We start from the raw sequence: 25726 nt of genomic DNA, 5'->3' as shown, positions 1-25726 counted from the left end.
AGAGAGAAACATCGTTCAGCTGCCTCCTGCACACCCCCTACTGGGGATGTGCCTGCAACCAAGGTACATGCCCTTGACTGGAATAGAACCTGGGACCCTTCAGTCTGCAGGCCGACGCTCTATCCACTGAACCAAACCAGTCAGGGCAATAAAAAAATATTTTTAAAAAATTTCTTAAGAATAGCACTGATAGGCTCAAATACTATATCTTAGGTTAGTAAGCATTAGAGTCAGACCTGAAATCCTTTTTCTGCAATGACAGGACCACAGCTAAAGCACAAGAATATCAATGACATTAAAATATCAGAATTTATTTTTGGCAATGTCTTTCATTTCCCTCAGAGAGCCTACTATCTAAAGCTAAATCCACCTAACTAAAATCACACGTTCCAGATTTATTTCTCTTTCTTCTCAACTACTCGCTCTCTAGCTAATTTTCACTGATCTACCCTGGAGCCATCTTTCATTAGGTAAAGATATATTGGGAGCCTGCAAAAGCAAGTTATTACGGTGGGTTGACCCAGGCCTTGACATTTGCCAGCTGTCTGAACATACATTATCTTACCTTTGTGGGCCTTAGTTTTCTCATGCATAAAATGGGAATAATAACATTTGTTTTGTGGAGTTCTTATGAAGATTAAGTGAGAAAATGCATGTAAATTACTCAGCCCAGAGCCTGTCACTTAGTATCACTAAATTATAATTACTGGATACAAAGAAGTAAATTTGGTACTTGAACAGAAACCAAAACTTTAAAAGAAGATATAATTCCTGTAGTAAAAAAAAAAAATTTAATGTGGTAGGAGAAGGCAAAATAACAGGCAATAAGTCAGTAACCTGTTAATTATCTAAGTGGCCTTGGGCATGTTCTGTCCCCTCCTTAAAGCTTTAGTTTTTTTCATTTAATAAAGGAGGAGACATTTCATTTTCAGGAGGATGGAATTGATGTACTTTTCCCTATTCCTCCAGCTAAGTACAACAGAATATCTTGGAACATTACATATAAAACAAATGTAAGAAGACTCTGGAAGGTGGAGAGAAGGCGAACAGGCCCAGAACCTCAGGACATAGGACCAACACAGAAGTGCGTTCCCTGGGTTTTCTTTCCAGCTCATGTATTTTAATCTTGGTGCTGAAGAGGCCAGAAACCCACAGTACCAACAGGTGCGGACAAAAAAAAAAAAGACTGAAAACGTTTATACAATAACTGATCTACTCCAGACAAACACCAAGAAAAAACAGAATTATGATATCACCGCCATTCATATCAGCAAAGGCAAAGTGGGGAGCCTAGATTTCCACCCTCACTTAGCTGTAATGAGGTGCCCACTCAGTCCCAACTGGGGTGTTGTCAGAGAAGGCCAAATAGAGAGCCAGAACTTTCACAGCCACTGGGAAGTAAGGAGACAACCTTCCCACGCCACGCTGGGGAGACGCCGGAGAAGGCCTAGTGAAGAGTCAGGTCTCTCACCACGAGGAGAACCCCTTCTGCTGCGATGTCCACGTGGGGAGAAGGAAAGGCATTCCTCTCTGTCCCAAGCAGGAGAGCATCAGTGGAGGCCTAGTGGGGAGCCAGGACTCCCACTCCTGCCCAGCAATATTGGAGAGTCCCTGGTGCCACAGGTGTTAGTGGAGGCTGGGAGGAGAACCTGGACTTCTGCCTCTACCAGGCAATAACAAGGTGGCACCTCTCCTTCCCCTGCCAGCACTTGGTCAAAATAAGCTAACTAAAACAGAAGGTTTAAATAAGATCCAGAGTCTTATAACATAGTACCCCAAATGTGTGATTGAATTGAAAATCACTTGTCATACCAAAAACAAGGAAAGTCTCAACTTGAATTTTAAAAGACAATAAAAAGCTCTAGTGGGTTTGGCTCAGTGAAAAGAGCGTCAGCCTGGGGACTGAATGGTCCCAGGTTCAATTCTGGTCAAGGGCATGTACCTCAGTTGCAGGCTTGATCCCTGGCCTGGCTGGGGCATGTGGGAAGGCAACCAATTAATGTTTCTCTTTCTCTCTCTCCCCATCTCTCTCCCTCCCATTCTCTCTAAAAAATCAATGCGAACAATATCCTCAGGTGAAGATTAACAAAAACAATAACAACAAAAAAAGATTCCAACAGTGAGTTGACAGATTCTAGAACTGGAAAGATTTTAAAGCAGTCATCCTAAAACTTCCCAAATTTGGCAAAATATGTAATCCTATAGGTTGAAGAAGCTGAGAAAATCCCCAAGAAAATAAATCCATAGAAATCCACACCAACACAAATCATAGTCAAACTTCTGAAAACTAAAAAACAGTGAAAAAAAAAAAAAAAACAGTGAAAAAAATCTTGAAAGCAGTGAAACCCTTTACCTACAGGGGTAAACAACTCAAATGACAGCAGATTTCTTATCAAAACCAGAAGGAAGTGGCACAATATTTCTTGTTCACCGAAAGAAAAGAACTGTCAATACAAAATCATATACTCAATGACAATGCCATTCAGGAATGAAGGGACACCCAGCCAGCATGGCTCAGTGGTTGAGTGTCAACCTATGAATCAGGAGGTTGTGGTTCAATTCCGAGTCAGGGCACATGCCCAGGTTGCAGGTTCAATTCCTATTGAGGGGCATGTAGGAGGTAGCTGATCAATGATTCTTTTTCATCTTCCATGTTTCTATCTCTCTCTCCCTCTCCCTTCCTCTCTGAAATCAATAAAAATATATTTTAAAAAATAACACACAATGTTCTCTGAATTCATCTTATTCTCTGGAATTCAGAGCAAGAGAGAAAAAGAAAATATAAGAAAAGAAAGAAGAAAGAAGGGGAAGCCAAGACATTTTCAGATGAAGGAAAAATAAGAGAATTTGTCACAAGCATACCCTAAAAAAATAACTAAAGGAAATTTCATAAAAAGAAAGGAAATGATAAAATAAGGATTCTTGAAACATCAAGAAAAAAGAATAATGGAAAGAGTAAAAATATGGATAAATATGACAGATTTTTCTTGTTCTCTTGGGATTTCTAAATTATGTTTGATGGTTGAAGCAAAATTATAACACTATCTGATGTAGTTAAAAATGTATATAGAAAAAAATTTATGTATATAGAAATATTTAAAGCAATTGTCTTATAAACAAGTAAGGTTTCTATACTTTGCTTGAACTGGTAAAGTGTTGACATCAGTAGACTGTAATAAGTTATGTATATATAATGTAGTACCTAGGGCAAGCACTAAATAAGCTATACAAAGAGATACACTCAAAAAGCAATATCCTCTATAATAATAAAAGTGTAATATGCTAATTAGACCAGACAGCCGAACGACCTGCCGATGTCATTCCAGACATCCTTCTGGACAAAGCTGTGGCAGCAGGTCAAGGCAGAGGCAGTTAGGGGCAATCAGGAGGCAGGTGATCAGGCAGGCATGCAGAGTGGTTAGGGGCAATCAGGCAGGCAGGCAGGAGAGTGGTTAGGGGCAATCAGGCAGGCAGGCAGAGGGGTTAGGGGTGATGAGGCAGGCAGGCAGGTGAGCGATTAGGAGCCAGCAGTCCTGGATTGTAAGAGGGATGACTGACTGCCAGTTTAGGGGTCCTGGACTGTGAGAGGGCTCAGGCCAGGCTGGGGGACCCCCCCACCACCAGTGCACAAATGTCGTGCACTGGGCCTCTAGTAGATAAATAAAAATGGAATTCTAGAAATGTTCAAGTAACCCACAGAAGTCAGGAAAAGGAAAAAGATAAATGAAAACACAGAACAAACAGTGCAACATTTACACTAAAGATAGAGATTGATATATTTTAAAATATGCTGTCTACAAGAAACATCAAATACGATGATATAAACAGGTTGCAAATAAAAGAATGAAAAGATATAGCATGCAAATATGAATAAAGGAAAGTAGAATTGACTATATTAATATCAGATAAAGTAGACTTCAGAGTTAATAAAATTACCAGAGGTAGGGAGGGACATTATATAATGATAAAAGAATCACTCTACCAAGAAGTCATAGCAATTATAAGTATGTGTACACCAAACAACAGAGCTATAAAATATATGAAGCAAAACTAATAAAAGTGAAAGGAAAAATAGACAAATACACAATTATAGTTGGAGACTTCAACACTCCTCTCTCAATAATTGATAAAATAACTAGTCAGAAAACCAGCAAAGAAATAATAAAACTCAATAACACTATTGACTAACAGGAATTAAGAGATATTTACAAAATAGGCCATCTAATAACAGAAGAACAGAAATTCTTTTCAATTACTCATGAAACATATACCAAGATAAGCCAGAACCTAAGCCACAAAACTAACCTTCATAAATTTAAATGAATTAATATCAAATAGCATGTTCTCTGGCCACAGTGGAATCAAAATAGAACTCAATAACAGAAAGTTAATAGGAAAATCTCCAAATAGTTCGTTACTAAACAACACACTTCTAAATAATCCATAGGTCAAAGAGTAAGTCTCAAGAGAAATAAAATTTAAAAAATACATTAGGGTAAATGAAAAGAAATCATACCAAAAATTGCAGGACATAGCTAAAGCAGTGCTGAGAGGGAAATTTATAGCACTAAAATGCATACAGTAGAAGAAAGGGTCTCAAACTAATAGTCTAAACTCCCACCTCAAATACCTAGAAAAACAAGTGCAAATTAGATCCAAAATAAGCAGAAGGAAGAAGAAAATGAATGAAAATGAAAATAAGAAAGCTTATATACTCATGATTCCTATGTAAAATGCCTGAAGTGACAAAATTACAGAAATGGAGAGCAGGGGTTAGGATGAGAGTGGAGGTAAGAGGATGGAGATTGGGAGCAGGAATGGGAGGTGAGAGGCAAGTGGGTGTTGGCTATGATGAAAGGTCAAAAGAGAGATCCTTGTGGTGATGGAATTACGTTGTATCCTGGCTGCATCAACATCAATATTCTCATTGTGGTTTGTACTAAAGTTTTTTAAGATATTACTATTGGGGAAAATGGGATAAAGAATACATCAGATCTCTCTACTTTGTTTATGACAATTATCTATCAATCTACATTATCAAAAATAAAAAGTATACATTTAAAGAACTCTGAACCAGATGATAAAACTAACATTTATTGCTGTGTTAGTTACTGTTCAACACTTTACACGTGTTATGTCTTTTGAAAATCATAAGAGCCCCCTTTTGAGGGTGGATATCACTTTGGTACTCATTTGAAGGAAACAAGGTATAACGGGATTAAATAAATTGCCCATAGATAGTAAGATCCCAAACTGGGACTCAGACTCAGAATGCTCTACCTCAAGAATTTGCGCCCTAGATAATTAAAGTGAAAACTAATAATAAAAGTGAAGGGTTTAGTATCAAAAGAAGATGAAACAAAGAAATAATCTTTAGTTGGATTGTGGAGTTGTCTGGGAAGGAAATAACCATTTATTGAGGCGTTCTTTCATTCACTGAACATTTAGTACTTGTTTTCTGTAAGAATGGCAGATAGTCTTACTGTCACCGGACAACTCTGATTGCTTAGAAAACTATGTTAACACAGACTCTGATACTACCTAGCAGCTGGGCATGAAAGAGCTCTATGGTTAAGTATAGATACTTGCCATTTACAAGGTGGGAGGAAAGATGGCATGAAGATGAGTGATATGTATTTGCATCTGTCACTATTTTCAGATTTGAGCTCAGTGTTTTCCATGTGTTGTGTAATGTAATCCATACAAAACACTGTGCTGAGTGCTAGTCACAATTTACAGGCTAGGAAACTGAGGCTCATGAGAATTTAGTTAACTTGTCCAAACTCACACAGCCAGTGAGTGTCAGACCAGGAATGAAGTCACATTCTCCATCTCTAGAAATCTTGCTCTTTTCATCTCACCTCCTAAAGAAGGGGGGTTTCACTACACTCTTGAAAGAGGTGATGGACAGATTGGCAGAGATGGCAAAAAAGGGAGGGGTTCATGCATAAGCACAGAAGTAGAAATCAGACATTCACACAAAAGACAGGAAGCAGATTGGCCTGACTAGAGTAGAGGAGAGTATTGAGTTGTAATGACAGGAGATGAAGGGGGAGACACAGCCCCAACTGACAGGAAGCTTTGAAACAGAAAGCTTTTAAAGGTAAAAGGTTTACTCTTCCAAGTTTGTTTTCTGAGCCCTTGTAGTCTAGTGGAAGGTGAGGTGGTGACAACAGTGGGCTTCAAGACTTTTGTTCTCCTTTTCCTTTTCTTCACTGGGCTGTGCTAGTTTTCTTAACCTACCCTCTCAAGGGCATTGGGGCCCACGCTTTATCCATCAATTTTCCAACTGTGTTTTTTATTCTAAAAGATGGACACGTTTACTGCAAAAAGCTCCAATAACCAAGTATAAATGATAAAGTGTTGCCACCAACTTTTCATCCCATTCCCCAAAAATAACTTCTGTGAATACTTAGATGTCGCTAGTTTAGGCCCTTTGCATATTTAGAAATATACATATATAATTTATTTTATAATATGTTACATAACATTTAAAATTTGTATCTCTATATTATATATCCATATGTGCATGTAAAATACAATGTTTTATACATATATGCAGTATATAGATAGAATCCCGAAGACAGAAATTCAGTTGAATCATTCTTAGTAAAGATAAGAGTGAAAGGCCAAGTGTGAGCTGGAACTTGGGTTTTTTTAATTGTCTTTTCCTTTGTGAAAAGCTGCTTTCCTCGCAGGGATGTTAATATCTCCCGGGAAGGTTTCTCAGAGTGACTCATGAAAGGCCTCTTTAAGAAGGCAATGGCTTGCCCCTCTCTGCCTACAGAGGTGGCGGCCGTCAGACCCCTCGTGAAACCCAAGATTGTCAAAGAGAGGACCAAGAAGTTCATCCGGCACCAATCAGACCCATATGTCAAAATTAAGCGGAACTGGCGGAAGCTCAGAGGCATTGACAATAGGGTGCATAGAAGATTCAAGGGCCGGATCCTGATGCCCAGCATTAGTTATGGGAGCAACAAGAAAACAAAGCACATGCTGCCAGTGGCTTTCGGAAGCTTCTGGTCCCTAACGTCAAGGAGCTTGAAGTGCTGCTGATGTGCAGTAACGTCTCCTCGAAGAACCGCAAAGCCATTGTGGAAAGAGCAGCCCAGCTGCCATCAGGTCACCAGTCCCAATGCCAGGCTGCGCAGCGAAGAAACTGAATAGACAGATTGTGTACACATTGTATTTATGTTAATAAAATCATAAAATTCTGCCATCTGGCATTTCTGCCCTGGGAAGAAAAAATAAATAAAAAGGCAATGGCTTGTTCTGATTAGTCTGTGACTGTTAACCTTAAGTCAACAAGGTCAGTAGATTCTAGGGCAAGATATTAAGCTTAAGTGCTTGCAAAGAAAGAAGACCTGGCTGGTGTGGCTCAGTGGTTGGGTGTCCACTCATGAACCGAGCGGTCACACTCTGATTCCAGTCAGGGCACATGCCTGGGTTGCGGGCTCGATCCCCAGTAGGGGGCATGCAGGAGGCAGCCGATGGATGATTTTCATCATTGATGTTTCTCTCTCTCTCTAAAATCAATAAAATATATTTTAAAAAAGAGAAGTGTGGTCTAGTGCCCTAGGGAGCCCCGAATGAATGAACACCAAAGACCAATTTCAGCTGATTAGGGAAAGAGACGCTGCAGTTATCAAAGGGGCCTAACCTAACTTTCTTGTTGGAAACCCCTTGGAGGGAACTTAACCGGTGCCATTGCTGGTCTGATGACTTTCTGCCTCTGTTTTTCTTTTTCATCCGAACCCCCTGCAGCTATTAATGGGCATGTTAGGTTTTGGCTTCATAGCAACCTACCTTCCGGAGGCGGCAATCAATGCCTACCTGACTGCCGTGGCACTACACATCATAGTGTCCCAGATGACGTCCGTCCTCGGGATTATGATTAGCTTCCACGCTGGTCCGACCGCCTTCTTCTATGTGAGTAATTCCTACTCTCACCCAAATTACAGATGTCCCACCCCCTGTCCCCCAACAGACTCGGACCCAAGCGGAGAGACTCCTGCACAGGCAGCCGGGTCAGGAGGGCCCTGGAAATAATCTTCTCTCCCTAGATTTAGTCTTAATTAAATTGCAGGGGCCAGTTGGACTATTTTTCTGTTTCATTAACCATGTTGCCCCGCTTTTTAAACTTACATGACTTACAAAAAATTGGATCTTTAAGATACTATATCTATCATAATTCTTCCCATCACATGCCTCATAACACACATGTATCCCTAAGACATCTAAAAAATGTAAATTGCTAAGTAGTCCCCAAATGCAAAAATGGCACAGGAGCCAAGCTAAAGTACACATATGGTCTAGGGAAATTAATAAAGAGTAGGCTAACAAACAGAACTCCTGGGTCCTTTGTGTTATACTGAAATGTATGAAGTCTGTTCTTTCTTTATTGGACATTACTATCACTTTCAACTTAAAAAATACATATCTACCCACTTGGTCAAGACTTTTGTGTCTAGCAACACTACATAAGGACTTCCTTTTTCTTTTTCTTTGTTTGTTTGTTTTGTTAATCCTTACCTGAGGACATTTTTTTCATTGATTTTTAGAGAGAGTAGAAGGGAGGGAGGGAAGGGAAGAGAGAGACACATCAATTGGTTGTGTCAAACCTGTAACCCAGGTAAGTGCCCTTCACCGGGAATCGAACCTCTGGCCCTTCGGTGTGCAGGCCAACACTCTAACCACTGAGAAACACTGGCCAGGGCTAGGGACTTTTGTTGTTGTTATTAATCCTCAGCAGAGGATATTTTTTCCATTGATGTTTTTCTTTTTTAGAGAGAGAGAATGGAAAGAAGAGAGGGAGGGAGGGAGGGAGGGAGGGAGGGAGGAAGGGAGGGAGGGAGGAAGGGAGATCGATGTGAGAGAGACACATCATTTGGTTTCCTCCTGCATGGCCCAACTGGGGCCAGGGATCTAGATACATACTTGCCCTTGACTGGGAATCAAACCCCCATTCTTTGGTTCACAGGCCGATGCTCTAATCACTGAGCCACAATGGCCAGGGCCAAGAACTTCTTTTTGAACTAATCTAGAAAGAGTGTCATTTTCTAGACTTAGACAATTATATATCCCTTTCTAAGCCTCTGTAATTTTGTTTTCTTTCAGAACATAGTTAACTACTGTATATCTCTCCCAAAAGCTAATTCCACCAGCATCCTGCTATTTCTAACTGCTGTTGTCATTCTGAGAATCAACAAATGTATCAGAATCTCCTTCAATCAATACCCCCTTGAGTTTCCCATGGAGGCTTTCCTGGTAGGTGTTCTGATGTCCCAAATTCATGAATCGGATCATTTAAAATACCTATCTTTTAAAATATATAAATAAGCAACTAGGAAAGAAAACACTGTAAAAAACAATGATCTTTTAAAAACACATTGAATTGTGACAGAGCTTTAAACGTATTTAGTTTTAAGTACTAGCTTATATTTGTAAAACATACTTTTCTTTTTTAAAATAAATCTTTATTGTTTTTTCTCTGTATTGTTGAAAGCATTGCATATGTCCCCCTTTCCTCCCGCATTGACCTCCTCCAGCCTGCCCTTGCCCTCCTCCCCACCTAGGCCTTCACCACCGTGTTGTCTGTGTCCATGGGTTATTATACATGATTACAAGGTCTTTAATTGATTACCTCCCACCCACCCACCCTCCCCCATTTTCCCTCTGAAATTCCACAGTCTATTCCATGCTTCCATGTTTCTGGATCCACTCTGTTCATCAGTGTGTTTTGTTAATTAGATTCCACATATGAATGAGATCATGTGATACTTGTCTTTATCTGGCTGACTTATTTCACTTAGCGAAAACATACTTATTTTCAAAGGATTTTCATCTATTGCCTCTTTTTCATTCTATTTAAAAATAATTACAGATGATGTATTATAGAATTAAACCTGTATAATTTTATTAACCAATTTCGCCCCAATAAATTCCATTAAAAATAAAGTTTTCCCCTCTTATGAAAGTAATACAGGCTCAGCCTAACAATTTTGCAAAACATAAAGAAGAAAAAATAAAAGGAAGAGAAGAAATTCCTATAGTTGCACCCACCCAAAGTCAACTACAATGGATACTTTTAGATTGTTAGTTATTCCCTCTTTCTTCCAAACAAATACTTGAGAGGCCTATCTATGCTCGGTGTTGGTGAATTTCCACCTTCTATGCAGAAGTTGTTTCTACTTTAGTATGGTTGCACTCATACTGTTATTCAGCCTCTTTCATTTTCACTATGCTGCAGTGAAGACACTGAGGGAGATGAGTTGTGAAATGCATTGCCTAACCCAGTGGTCAGCAAACTGCGGCTCGCGAGCCACATGTGGCTCTTTGGCCCCTTGAGTGTGGCTCTTCCACAAAATACCACGTGCGGGCGCGCACGTACAGTGCGATTGAAACTTCGTGGCCCATGCGCAGAAGTCGGTATTTTGTGGAAGAGCCACACTCGAGGGGCCAAAGAGCTGCATGTGGCTCTCGAGCCGCAGTTTGCCGACCACTGGCATAACCCATGTCACTAGTAAGTGGTAGAGCTGGACTCACTACTGTCTAATAATAACACTTCTTGTTTTTTTTAAAAAATCCACTGATAAAATTTATCTTTTGCAGTTATAATTAACATTTTTATAATGATAAAGACATGTTCATAAATAAAGCTTAGGGTTTTTTAAAGTTGGCATTTCTCATATTAGGATTGCTGAATCCTTGGATGTCTTTGAAAATTCTTTTCCTTTTAAGAAGTGTTCTGCTGCAGAGATACTTAAAGCTCACCAAATATCCATGTGTCCCCCTATATTTCCCAGCCACCCCTGTAGTTAGGCAAGACCATGTGACTTCGGAGCTAAACCATAGGAGACTAGGTTTGAGTCCCCATGTACTTGCTTCCCCTGCTGTAATAATCATAGGGTTGTCTGTTGAGATGATAGAGTTAGTAGATGAAATTAGTTTGGATCCCTGCGGTACCCTTTGCAAAGAAGCTGCCCTAGAGAGACAGTGGACTTTGTGCAGGCAAAAATAACTTTTATGTGTTAAGGTCTCATGGCTTGTATGTTGCCACAGCATACCTAGCCTATACGTTCTAATTCAGGTCCATAGCGTTCATGATTGGAAGACTATGGGAACTGCTCTGGAAATTCAAACTCTCATCACTGTTGTCCACCTCTTACAGAGGTGCATATTCTTTCTTCCTTGGAATAGTTGAAAAGCTATTAATTTATAAAGGGCAGAAGCTGAAAGGCTGCTTTTACAAAAGACTTTCCAAAACACTGTACACAAATAGCGGTGCCCTGGCGCCAGGAGTGGAGTCAGGGACAACCTCTCCTTTTCATGGAACCCGCCCCGGTCTGGCACCTTAGCAAACCGAGGCTTTGGGGCCACCAGCAGATGGCATCAGTGACAAAGACATCCTCTCTCTCTCTCTCTCTCTCTCTCTCTCTCTCTCTCTCTCTCTCTCCTCTCTCCCCCCTCTCATTTCAGCTTTATTAGGGTGTAATTGACATAAAAATTGCAAGATATTTAAAGCGTGCATCACTGTCATTTGACATATATGTACATTGCAAAAGGATTCTCCTATCTAGTTATTAACACATCCATCACCTCACATGTTTATCTTTTTGGGGGTGGGAGATGAGAATACTTTAAGCACTAGTCTTATAAAATTTAAATTCTGCTCTCTTATCAAATTTCACTTATACAACAGAGTTCTCAACTATAGTCACCATGTTACACATTAGTTCCTCAGACCTTATTCATCTTATAGCTGAAAGTTTATACCATTTTATCAACTTTTTCCTATTTTCCCCACCTCACAGCTCCTGGCAACTGCTTTTCTGCACTTTGTTTCTATGAATGTGACTGGTTTTGTTTTTAGGTTCCATACTGTAAGTGATATCAGGTAGTATTTGTTTTACTCTGTCTGGCTTATTTCACTTATCGTAATATCTTCAAAACCCATCCATGTTGTCACAAATCAACCCTCTCTTAAGAGACATCAGCAACAGGAATCATAGTGCTATTTCTTCAAGCAGCCTCAAAGACAGTGAACATTAACCAGGGTTATTAAGACAGGAAATTAAGAGCATAGAGAATTCTGTGGGTTGACTATGGCTGACAGATTGGTTTGTGGGCCACAGTTAAGACATTCCTGTGGGGAATGCTGTAAATAAGTAGGATGCACCATGAAGTGCAGCAACAGAGGAATCTGAGGTCCAGCAATACAAGGAGTTGAGGACTTAGAATTATTGCAATTTAGGTAGTAAACTTTGTTGTGACTTAATTTATACTCAAAGGTTATTGAAACCTATAATATGCTAGTTATGCTGTAGCAACGTACAAACCATGAGATCTTAACAGGTAAAAGTTACCTTTGCCTGCACAAAGTCCATTGCGGGTTCGATCCTGGGTCAGGGCACATACAGCAGTCAACCAGTGAGTGCATACATGAGTGGAACAGCAGATCTCTCTCTCTCTCTCCCCCCCCACCCCCGCCCCTCTCTTCCCGCCCCCTCGCTTTCAAATCAATGTTAAAATTTTTTTTAACCTATGCATTAAGTTTTTGTTTCTGGTTTAATTTGCTTTGCTGTGAGATCTTTATAAGGTATAACAATTGCTAGGTTATCTATTTTCCTTCTAGTTGAAATGCAAGGGAGACTTGCCATTTTAGAAATCAATGAATGGGGAGGAGAAACGGCAAGAAATTGCCTTGCTGAAGACCTGCTTTCTTGTGCTATCAACTGTTGTTCCATATTATTAAGGGTTAGTCAGTAATATGATTCTCAATATACCTCAGCGATCCCCCAACAGACCTATTCATATTGGCACAATGTACCTAGATCTAAAAACTTGTAAAACTGAGGCCTTGATACAGGTATTACCTGAAATCAAGTTTGTATTTGCTCTGGGTGTTTAAAGCTGGTGAGGAAAAACAAGCCCAGGGCATCCATTCGTTCCCATTATGTGGCAGAGAGCAAGGCTGGAGTTGCTTTCATTCTGGCTCCAGTGCTAAAACCAGCTTCGGGAACTAAGTCAGGGCGGACTTCTGCCTTCCTTGCTGCACTGAACCTCTCTATCCAACCTTCCAAGGACCAACATATATCACCCCCTGTCCTGCCAGCGGCTAAGGGCACCTCCACTCCTGGAAGCAATACATAACATAATATTTAGATGATTGTTTGCCCTTTTTTAACCCCTACAGGTTCTTGGCTTCAGTGCACTTGCAAGCAAGATAACCATTGCCACAGATAGCGGCAAGACATTCATGGACATGATTCCCTACAGGTTGGTAATTCCACTTTTCAAGACTATTTCTGCCCTTTCTTCCTGTTACCTTCTCTTCACCGCTGACCATACAGTTGATGGATATTCTCCGCTAGTGGTCTCTAGCCACAGCCACATCCGGGTCGCTGAGTTCACGTTCATTTTAGAACATAGAGGTTCATGAAAGAAGCAGGGCTAGGCAACCCCTGTTTCTTCTCTGGTCAGCCTCCTACTCTCTTCCCATAGTTGAACTGATCTCCATACCCAAGTAAATTGTTGGATACATGGAATACCAGAGACTCACATTTTTTCCCCTAATGCATTATGGCCCCTCTCAACCTCTACACCTATCTGATTGCCTCTCAAGGAGGAGACAAGAGATGCCTCCACTTTCCTTGCCTCCCTCCTGGGGCTCAGTGCTCACTTGATTAGCATTCCTTCTGTCTTCAGCCACTTGGACTGAATCCGTGTCCTTGAGCAACTTTATGGTATTACTCTGAGTAGAAAGCTCTCCTCAAATAGTCTGGCAGATAGGTTTCTTATGGGCTCACAATTAATTTGCAGTATAATTCCTACCAGTGACTATGGGGTATCACTCTTGCTTCTGTTAGGAAATTATAATTTCTTCAATCTTTTTTATTTTAGTTTTTCTTTTTTAAAAAAACCTCTATTGTTGAGAGTATTACAGATGTCCCCCCTTTTCCCCCCACCCCAATCTACCTGGTTCCCACCCCACCCCATGCCTTCACCACACTATTGTCTGTGTCCATAGGTAAGAACTTTGGTTAATCTCTTCCTGCCCCCCTCCCGCTTCCCTCTGAGATTCCTCAGTCTGTTCCATGCTTCCATGCCTCTGATTCTGTTTTATTTGCCAGTTTATTTTGTTCATTAGATTTCTTGTTTGTTTATTTTGATTTTTTAGATTCAATTGTTGGTAAATATGTATTTGCTGCCATTTTATTATTCATATTTTTCTTCTCCCCCTCCCCCTCCTTCTCTTTCTCCTCATTCCTCTTCTTAAATAATACCCTTCAACATTTCATTTAATACTGGTTTGGTGGTGTTGAACACCTTTGGCTTTTTCTTGTCTGTGAAGCTCTTTGTCTGACCCTCAATTCTAAATGAGAGCTTTGCTGGGTAGAGTAGTCTTGGTTGTAGGTCCTTGCTTTTTATCACTTTGAATATTTTTTGCCACTTCCTTCTGACCTGCAAAGTTTCTGTTGAAAAATCAGCTGACAGTCTTATAGGTGCTCCCTTGTAGGTAACTAACTGCTTTTCTCTTGCTGCTTTTAAAATTCTCTTTGTCTTTAACCTTTGGCATTTTAATTATGATGTGTCTTGGTGTGGGCCTCTTTGGGTTCCTCTTGTTTGGGACTCTCTGTGCTTTCTGGACTTGTAAGTCTATTTCTTTCACCAGGAAGGGGAAGTTTTCTGTCATTATTTTTTCAAACAGGTTTTCAATTTCTTGTTCCCTCTCTTCTCCTTCCAGTACCCCCATGATGTAAATGTTGATATGCTTGAAATTGTCCCAGATACTCCTTAGACTGTCTTCATATTTTTTATTCTCTTTTCTTTTTGCTCCTCTAATTGGGTATTTTTTGCTTTCTCATATTCCAAATTGCTGATTTGATTCCCAGCGTCCTCTACCCTACTCTTGATTCCCTGTAAATTATTCTTAGAAAAAATAAACAAGTGGGACTACATCAAACTAAAAACCTTCTGCACAACAAGAGTGTAGCTTTCATTTCTGACTGGTCCTTTTTTGTGTTGTTGATGTTCTTACTAAGTTCCTTGAAGTTCTCACAAAGTTCCTTGAGCATCCTTATAACCATTGTTTTGAACTTAGTATCTGGTAGTTTGTTTGCTTCCATTTCATTTAGCTCTTTTCTAGAGATTTCTTCTGATCTTTAATTTGCAACATGTTTCTTTATCTCCATAGTTTGGCTGTTTCCCTGTTTGTTTGTATGTATTAGGTAGAGCTGCTGCATCTCCTGGAATTGGTAGAGTGGCCTTGTGTAGCAGATGTCCTGTAGGGCCCAGTGGCCTGAGCTGGGCACTCTAGGTGGGCTGTGAATGCTATCCTGTTGTAGTTGAGTATTGATTGCTTTTAGCATCACTAGAAAGAATTGACCCCCGGGCTAATTGGCTGTTCAGACCAGCTGAGACTACGGTGGAAGAGATGCTGTGCATGAGACACCCTTAAATCAGTGGGGCCTTGGTGCTCACCAAGTCTGACCCTTGAGTGGGTCGCTCATGGATATGGTAGGGCTGTAATCTTCCCTGGTCTGGTCACTGGGATTTTGATAGGAATTGCATAGAATCTACATATTGCTTTGATGCTCTTTAACTGGCCAAATACATAAAATATGCTTAAATTCACAAATGCATAAAAATTCTAAAAGAATAACTTGTTTGTTCACCATTGGAAAATGCTATGGAACCAACTTGTTATTTTGAAATTGTTAAATAAAGGAAACTTATCATGCTTTTCCTGTAAGAACTGCTCTTTTGGGTGTCCAAATAGTTGATAACAAGACATTTCACTTTTATTTAATTAATTAATTAATTTAAAATATACTTTTATTGATTTCAGAGACGAAGGGAGAGGGAGAGAGAGATAGAAACATCAATGATAAGAGAGAATCACTGACTGGCTTCCTCCTGCACGCCCCACACTAGGGATTGAGTCTGCAACCTGGGCATGTGCCTGACCTGCAACCTGGGCATGTGCCTGACCGGGAATCAAATCATGACCTCCTGGTTCACAGGTTGATGCTCAACCACTGAGCCACACCAGCTGGGCAACATTTCACTTTTAGAAGAATTATCCTATCTAATAAAAGGATGATATGCAAATTAACCATCACTCCGTCACAAAGATGGCAGCGCCCAGTCCTCTTAGCCCCACTGGAGTCCCCCAGTCCCGGGGGGTGGGGTGGCTGCTGAGAGTGGGCAGTGTGAGTGGCCTGGCAGAATGCTTGCTTCGTTGCCGTGGTGATGAGGCAAGCATTCCACCCCAGCCACAGAGGGTCTGGACAGCAGGCACAAAGCAGCCGGTGGAAGGGGGACACTTGCATCGTTGCCCTGGCGACTAGGCAAGCATTCCACGCCTGGCCGCAGATGGGCCTCTGGGCCACAGAGAGCCTCTGGGCAGCAGGTGTGGAGTGGCCAAGCCCCATAGAGAGCTACTGGTGCACTGATTCATGTGCAGGGCTACTAGTATCCAATAAAGGGAGAAGGAATTACAGAATTAGAATAACATCATTAAAGGATAATAGCATATCATCTGTTAACATCACAAAAAGAGACAATTAAAAACCTATCAGAGAAATTAAGAAAACAATCCCATTTATAATTGCATCAAAAAGAATAAAATAACTAAGAATAAATTTAACCAAAGAGGTGAAAGACTTGTACACTGACAACTACTATAAGACACTGACAAAAAAAATTGAAGAAGACACAAATAAATGAAAAGAAATTCCATGCTCATGGATTAGAAGAATTAATATTATTAAAATGTCTATATACCCAAAGCAATCTACACATTCAGTGCAATCCTTATTAAAATTCCAATGCCATATTTCACAGAAATAGAATAAACAATCCTAAAATTTGTATGGAATTTCAAAAGACCCACAAATAGCCAAAGCAATCTTGAGAAAGAAGACAAAGCTGGAGGCATCACACGTCCTGCTTTCAAACTATATTGCAAAGTTATAGTAATCAAAACAGTATGGTATCAAAATAAAAACAGACATATAGATCAAAGCAATAGAATAATGAGCTCAGAAATAAACCTATGCATATATGAGCAACTAATTTACAACAGAGATCTAAGAATGTACAATGGGGAAATGACAGCCTCTTCAATACATAATATTGGAAACACTTGACAACCAGATGCAAAAGAATGAAACTGGACCACAAATATTAACTCAAAGTGGAATCAAGACTTAAACTTAAGATTTAACACCATAAAACTCCTGGAAGAAAACATAAGCAATAAGCTCCTTGACATTGATCTTGGTGATGATGTTTTTGGATCTGACTCTTAAAAGAAAGGCAAAAGAAGAAAAAATAAACAAGTGGGGTTACATCAAACTAAAAACCTTCTGCACAAGAAATGAAGCCATCAAAACAATAAAAAGGCAGCCTGTCAGATGTGAGCAAATATTTGCAAGTCATATACCTGGTAAGGGGTTAATATCCTAAATATATAAAGAGGTCATGCAACTCAATAGCAAAAAAATCAGTTTTATTTAAAAGTGGGCTGAGGATCTGAATTTGTCCTATGAAGACGTACAAAAAAAAAAAAAGGAGAAGAAGACATACAGATGGCAAATAGATACATGAAAGGGTACTCAATATCATTAATCATTAGGGAGATGAGAATCAAAACCACAATGAAATATCACGCCTGTTAGAATGGCTATTATAAAAAAGACAAGAAATCCCAAGTATTGGTGAAAACATGGAGAAAAGGGAACCCTTTTGTACTGATGGTAGAAATGGAGGTTTCTCAAAAAAATTAAAAATAGAATTACCATATGATCATGCAATTCCACCTCTGGGTATTTATTCAAAGGAAATGAAACCACTGTTCATTACAGCATTATTTACAATAGCCAAGACATGAAAACAACCTAAGTATCCACTGATAGATGAATGGATAAAGAAAATGTGGTATTTATAATAATAAAAGTGTAATATGCTAATTAGACCGGACAGCCAAACGACTTCCAGACGTCCTTCCAGATGAAGCCGGGGTAGTGGGGGCCGAGGCAGAGGTGGTTAGGGGTGATCATGCTCGCAGATGAGCAGTTAGGGGTGACCAGGCAGGCAAACGAGCAGTTAAGGGCGATGAGGCAGGCAGGTGAGTGGTTAGGGGCAATGAGGCAGGCAGGCAAGTGGTTAGGGGTGATCAGGCAGGCAGGCGAGCAGTTAGGGGCATCAGGCAGGCAGGCAGAGTGGTTAGGGGTGATCAGGCAGGCAGGTAGGTTAGCGGTTAGATGCCAGTGGTCCCGGATTGCAAGAGGGTGCAGGCCGGGCTGAGGGACCCACCCTCCCGTGCACGAATTTCATGCACCAGGCTTCTAGTCTATAATAATAAAAGAGTAATATGCTAATTAGACTGGACATCCTTCCGGACAACCTTCTGGATGAAGCTGGGGCTGTGAGGGAAGCCTGGGTTCTGTGTGCCTGCCGGCAGCCAGAGGGAAGCCTGGGTCCTGGGTGCCAGAGGGAAGCCAGTGCTGGCAGCCGGGGAAGAAAGGCCTACTCTTGCACGAATTTCATGCATTGGGCCTCTAGTATATACATAATGGAATATTATTCAGCCATAAAAAGAAGGAAATCTTGCCATTTGCAACATGGGTAGACCTTAAGAACATTATGCTAAGTGAAATAACTCAGAGAAAGACAAATACTGTATGATCTCACTTATATGTGGAATCTAAAAAAAAATAAAATAAAATCAACTAAGCTTATAGATACAGAGAACAGATTGGTAATTGCTGGTAGTGAGGGGTGGGGAGTGGTGAAATGGGTGAAAGCAGTCAAAAGGTACAAACTTGTTATACAATAAATAAGTCATGGAGATATACAGCATGGTGATTATCCTATATTTATTATATAGGATAATAAAAGAGAAACATGCAAATTAACCATCCCCCGCTATGCTCACAAGCCATGCCCACCAGCCAATGAGGAGTGAGTATGCAAATTAACCTGACAAAGATGGCGGGTATTTGCATACACAGAGCAGAGCAGGAGAGCTGGAGGCTTGGGGGGACATGCCTCCTTCGGTTGGTGAAAACCCAGAGCATGGGGAGCACCAGGAATTCTGGGAATAGTAGTTTTGGTGGCAGCCCCAGGGCCAGAAGCGGAAGCCCAGAGCACAGGGAGCACCAGGAATGCTGGGAATCGTAGTTCTGGTGGCAGACAGATCTCCTAGACCAGTGATGGCAAAACTATGACACGCGTGTCAGAGGTGAAACGCGAACTCATTTTTTTGGTTGATTTTTCTTTGTTAAATGGCATTTAAATATATAAAATAAATATCAAAAATATAAATCTTTGTTTTACTATGGTTGCAAATATCAAAAAATTTCTATATGTGACACGGCACCAGAGTTAAGTTAGGGTTTTTCAAAATGCTGACACGCCGAGCTCAAAAGGTTCGCCATCACTGTCCTAGACACTAGAGCAGTGGCTCTCAACCTTCCTAATGCCGCGACCCTTTAATACAGTTCCTCATGTTGTGGTGATCCCCAACCATAAAATTATTTTCATTGCTACTTCATAACTGTAATTTTGCTACTGTTATGAGTCGTAATGTAAATATCTGATATGCCGGATGTATTTAGGCAACCCCTGTGAAAGGGTCGTTTGACCCCCAAAGGGGTCGCAACCCACAGGCTGAGAACCGCTGCACTAGAGCAAAGTGAGCCTGGAGCAAGTTACTGTTGTGGTTGGGGATGGAGGGAAAGCAAAGGTGAGAGACATAAGTAAAATCAGAGTGTCTATGAAAAATTAAAGGGAAGATATCCTAAAAGTTCCAGGAAGTCTCCACCAATGGAGCAAAGAAAAAAAATGCCTCTATTATTCTGTGAGCAACAAACTAAACTGGGTTGGGGGTCTCAGACAATTTGCTCATATGATTGCAAAGACAGACAGAAACTCCCGGATTTGAGAGGGCTCCCCTGAGGGCTCCAGATTGGAGAAGGTGCAGGTTGGGCTGAGGGACGCCCCCCTCTACCCCGCCCCCCCATTGCACAAATCTTCGTGCACCGGGCCCCTAGTAGTTAATAACACTGTATTACATATTTGAAAGTTGCTAAGAGAGCTCATTTTAAAAGTTCTCATCCCAAGAAAAAAACTGTAACTATGTGTGATGACAGATGTTAACTAGATTTATTGTGGTGATCATTTCACAATATTTATAAATATCAAATCATTATGTTGTACACCTGAAACTAATATAATGTTATATGTCAAATATCTTTAAAAAGACAATTAGACATTGTGTTTCTCCTGTGAAGCATTTTTGCCCCCACCAAAAATCCCACATTTGACCAAACCTGAAGGGCTAACTACCAATTTACAGGAAATATAAGGAAGAGAGGAATATGTTAAATGACAACACAAGAATACAATCAGCAAAATCTAGATTGTGGGGAAATCTAAGAGGACCAATGGCCAGGTTTCTTTCTTTAAAATATAATTCTTTTTATTGTTGAGAGTATTACAGATATCCCCGCTTTGCCCGCCTCTATCTGGCTCCTGCCTCACTCCAGGCCTTCACAGTAATGTTGTCTGTGACTATGGGCTATGCATATCCTATATAATAAAGAGCTAATATGCAAATGGTCGTCATGCCCTCATGCCCTCGCGCCGGGGCCGGGGGACCTGAGGCTGTGCTCCCTGCCCAGCACCAGGGCCGGGGAACTGAGGCCTCACCCCCTGTCCTGGCGCCAGGCCAGGGGACCTGAGGCTGCGCCCCCCCGCCCAGCGGGGCTTGACGGGGGACCTGAGGCTGAGCCCCTTGCCTGGTGCGGCTTGACAGGTGACCTGAGGCTGCGCCCCCTGCCCTGTGGGGCTTGACAGGGGTGGGGCCAGCCTGGTCTGGGTCTCTCGAGGCGTGTGCAGGTGGGCGGGGACTTGACTCTGGGTCCCGCGGTGCACCTCAGACTCTGACTGGAGGGAGATTTTCATACACATCTTACTAATTTTCTTTCATCTCTGATACTTCTATTATAGAGAAAGGGCAAAGAGCAATATTAAAATATTTCCTCTAATTCCCTTTTAATGTGCACGAATTTCATGCACTGGACCATTAGTATGCATATAAGTTATTTGGTTAATCTCTTCCCCACCCCGTCTCCTTTCCTCTGAGATCTGTCAGTGTGTTCTATGCTTCCATCTCTGGACCTATTTTGTTCATCTAGGTTTCTTTAACAAAAAATTTGCAAGGAAGAAAAATAAAGATATGAAGAAGGAATCTATAACTTAAAAGAGATTTGAGACTTAGCAACCAATTTTAGTGTATAGACCTTATTTGGATTCTAATTTAAATATGTAAAATAGATATTTATGAGACATTTGGGAAATTTTGAATGTTAATTATATGTTTGATAATATTAAGAAATTTGTAACAATTTTGGGGGTACATCTTTTAGAGAGATATGTTGAAATATTTACAATTAAACCTATATAATACCTGGGATTTGCTTCAAAATAAAATAAGATTGGTTATAAATTGTGTTGAAAGTGAGTGATGGGTATACCAGGATTCATTATACTATCCTTTCTTTTGAAAATGTTTGAAAATTTTACACTTTTAAAATAAAAGATCAAACATTTGTGAGTGGTACTATATTGCTTACATATAAAAGGAACCCAAACATAGACCCTGACCCCCTAAGAAATCATAGCCTAAAATTTACCACAAAGAAGCTGACTTAACAGATGATCTGGGCAACATTACTAAGCCTGTACACAAACAGACAAGCATCTGTTCTTATAAAAATTAGGATGTTCATTCATTCTCTAGTCAGCAATATGATGATAGTACTGGAAAAGAATAAAGCTTGTTGTCTCAAGGAGAGTTTTCTAGTTAACAATAAGATAGGAGATATACCTGGGGAAAAGTTCTGATCATGGTTATGTGTGTTTGGCAATGTTTTTTAATGATATGATCTTAATAGAAACAATGTATTGACTTAGTAGAATTAGGTGACCAGGACTACCAGCAAAATGAATTAGTCTGAAAATTCTGGTGACTTCAAAACAATAGAATGGTAGAGAGGATTCTGGGAGATGAAGTAAGAAGCACCAGGAATCCATCCCTCCACCTAAACCACCGCACTGGCAGAATCTGTCTGACATTTGGGAGGTTTTGAATATTAATTATATGTTTAGGAAGCACCTAAGTTATATTTTGGAACTCCAGAGCCTATTGAAGGCTTACAATTTCCAGAAAAAGGCCTGGATGGTAAATTGCATTGTTGCAAGCCCCTCCCCCTCTGGCTGAAGTGACTTCCATGGGATCTAAAGGGCCAGAACTCCCTTTTTTCCTTTTCCTTTTCCTTTTTTTGTGCCCCCTTTTGGAAGTCAGACATGAAAAATTAGGACATAAAAAAAACCACCCACTCACAAACCCACATATTCAGGAAAAATTAGAAAATTACACATGCCCAGAAAAATGATTCAGAAAAGACCAAACAAGACCTTACATTTATAACTCAGGCTAATCCTTGGCACAGCAACAGCCTACAATAACAACAACAACAAAACAATAACAAAAACAGCAAACCATGGGACAGGGGAGAATCTGATTTCCACAGTTGCCACATTATTATATTCAAATATCCAGTGTTCAACAAAAATCACAAGGCATACAAAGAAAAAGGAAGTATGCCCCATTCAATGGAAAAAGTAAATCAACAGAAGCTATTCTGAAAAAGACCCAATGACAGATCTACCAGACAAAGACTTTAAAATAATTGTCTTAAAGATCCTCAAGAACTAAAGGAAAAAGTGGAGAAAGTCAAGAAAATGATGAATAAAATGAAAATATCAAAATAGAGATAGAAAAAAAGAAAGAAGAGGTAGTTCTGGGGCTGTGAAGCACAACTGAAATAAAAAATTCACTAGTCATGTGTCACATAATGACATTTCAACAACAGACTGCATATATGGCAGTGGTCCCATAAGGTTCTAATGGAGCTGAAAAATTCCTATCACCTAATGACATCATAGCCATCCTAACATCATAGTGCAATGCATTACTCATGTGTTTGTGGTGACACTGGTTTAAACAAACCTACTGCACTGCCAGTCATATGAAAGTACTAGAGGCCCGATGCACGAAACTCGTGCACTCAGGGTGGGGGAGGTCCCTCAGCCCAGCCTGTGCCCTCTCCAAGTCCAGGAGCCTTTGGGGGATGTCCAACTGCTGCAGAGGCTGGAGAGGCTCCCACCACCACCACCACTGTGCTCACCAGCCTTGAGCCCAGCTTCTGGCTGAGCAGCACTCCCTCTGTGGGAGCGTAATGATCACCAGGGGGCAGCTCCTGCATTGAGCATCTGCCCCCTGGTGATCAGTGCGCATCACAGCAACCCATGGTTCTGCCATTTGGTCGATTTGCATATTAGCCTTTTATTATATAGGATAGCACATACAATTAAGTACAGTACATAAAATTTGATAATGATTATAAACGACTGTTTCTCATTTACGTATTTTCTATTCTATATGTTTTATTGTTATTTTAGAGTATACTCTTTCTACTTATAAAAAACATTTGCTGTAAAACAGAATGCTGTGCTATACATCTTGTGTTTACCACATCTCTAATTGCATAATTTTCTTTTGTGCTTGATTTAATCTTGTGTTGTTTTCATTGATTGTGGCCACCAAGCATATAAAATCCACTGTTAAGGTTGTCAGTAAGAGGCCATGTTGAATGATTGACCTGGAAACAAAATTGAAAGTGATTTAAGGACTGTGAAGGTGGAAAATCAGTGGTGGTGATTGCTCGCAAGTCAGACATGACCCATTACACCACAGCTATGATCTTGAAAAGCAAGAACAAAATGATGGAAGCTGTTAAAGGATCTACTTCACTGAAGGCAGTAAGACTAACAAAACTGGAGAAGGGCTATATCCAACATGGAGAAACTTCTAATGACCTGGATTGAAGACCAGACACAGAAGTGTGTCCCTCTCAGCACCATGGCGATCACAGCCACAGCAAAAAGTTCGTTTGTGATGTTGAAAGAAAAGACTGGGCCCAACTCTAGTTCTGCATTTACTACTAGCTCTGTGTGGTTCAAATGATTCAGGATTCATTACGTAATGTGAAAGTAAGCGGTAAATCTGTGAGTGCTGGTGTAAAGGCAACTGATGAACTTATAGAAATTCTAGATAAGCTGATAGTGGAGGAAAATTACTTGAGAGAACAAATATTCAATGTGGATGAAACCTCCCTATTCTGGAAATGGATGCCTGAAAGGACTTCCATCCATAAGGAGGCAAAGCAATTCCGGGTTTCAAGGCCTTTCAGGACAGGATCACAGTCTTGCTTGGGGGCAATGTTGCAGGCTAGAAGTTGAAATCCTTTGTGGTCAGGCACAGTGAGAACCCCAGGGCCTTCAAGCATATCATAAGCACACACTGTGTATACGGCAGGAGCAATACCCCACGGATGGCCCAGCTCCTCTTCTAAGATGCCCTCTTGAATGGCTTTGCCAGCACAATGAGGAAGTACTGTTTGGAGAATAATGTACCTTTCAAGAGTTTCCTTGTTGCTGGTAATGCTCCCAAATATTCTCCTTTTATTGATGATCTTCATCCCAATATCAGAGTGGTGTCTCTCCCTCCAAACATCACCTCTTTCATCCAATGGATCAAGGAGTTATAGCAGCATTTAAGGCCTACTACCTGAGGAGGACCTTGGCCCAGGCTATTGCTGCAACTAACAAAGATACTGAGAAGACACTGATATAATTCTGGAACGATCACAACATCTATGACTGCATCAAGAACCTTGCGTGGGTATAGGGTGATGTCACTGAGGAGTGTATGAATGGCATCTGGAAGAAGACACTCCAGAGTTTTTTCCAAATTTAAATCAAACAAACAAACAAAATAAATAAAGTAATGGGGGCAGGGAGAGTTTTTTTCCATGACTTCAAAGTATTTGCCAAGGATAAGGAGGTTGTAAAAATCAACAAGGCTGTGGTTGAGATGGCAAAAAATTTTAACCTGGGTGTGGGTGAGGGGGACATTAAGGAGCTTGCAGACGCAATTCCTGAGGAATTGGCTAATGAGGAATTGGTGGAACTGGAACAGGAAGAATAGGCAAGAGTAAAAGAAACTGCAGGAGAAAAGAAGGACCCCCAACAAAATTAACAATGAAAAGTTTAAAAGAAGCTTTTGCAGACCTCAACAAGATTCTTAAAAAGTTTGAAAACCTAGACCAAGCATGTCAAACTCGCGGCCCATAACGAATATTTTTGCAGCTCAGCCAATATAATGGTATGTAAGAAATGTTTTAATAAAAATTTTAATAAAACTTAATTTTTACAATATCCTGTTATACATAACTAGAGGCCCAGTGCACAAAAATTTGTGCACTCGGTTGGGGGGGGGTCCCTCAGCCCGGCCTGTGCCCTCTCGCTCGCAGTCTGGGACCCCTCGGGGGTGACCACCTGCTGGCTTAGGCCCGCTCTCCAGGGGATTGGGCCTAAGCTGGCAGTCAGACATCCCTCTGGCAGCCTGGCAGCCCTCGAGGGATGTCTACTTGCCAGCGGGGAGCAGGCCTAAGCTGTAGTCAGACATCCTTAGCGCTGCTGAGGAGGCAGGAGAGGCTCCCACCACCACCGCTGTACTGGCAGCCATCAGCCTGGCTTGTGGCTGAGCAGACTCCTCTGTGGACGCACTGACACAGGGGCAGCTCTGCAT

General features: G+C 40.8%; 1 protein-coding gene across 1 annotated transcript in view; it reads left to right on the top strand.

The window, feature by feature from the left end:
• Positions 1-25726, top strand: part of SLC26A8 (solute carrier family 26 member 8) — an 81228-nt gene that overhangs the window by 27833 nt on the left and 27669 nt on the right. The window contains exons 6-8 of the mRNA XM_023764782.1: positions 7765-7929; positions 9118-9267; positions 13196-13278. Coding sequence (XP_023620550.1) covers positions 7765-7929; positions 9118-9267; positions 13196-13278 — 398 coding nt within the window. The remainder of the gene's footprint in view (positions 1-7764; positions 7930-9117; positions 9268-13195; positions 13279-25726) is intronic.

The sequence above is a fragment of the Myotis lucifugus genome, unplaced genomic scaffold (genome assembly GCF_000147115.1).
Source record: "Myotis lucifugus unplaced genomic scaffold, Myoluc2.0 scaffold_347, whole genome shotgun sequence".
Taxonomy (NCBI): domain Eukaryota; kingdom Metazoa; phylum Chordata; class Mammalia; order Chiroptera; family Vespertilionidae; genus Myotis; species Myotis lucifugus.
Note: the sequence above shows the minus strand (reverse complement) of the source record. Positions and strands in the feature narration are given on the sequence as shown.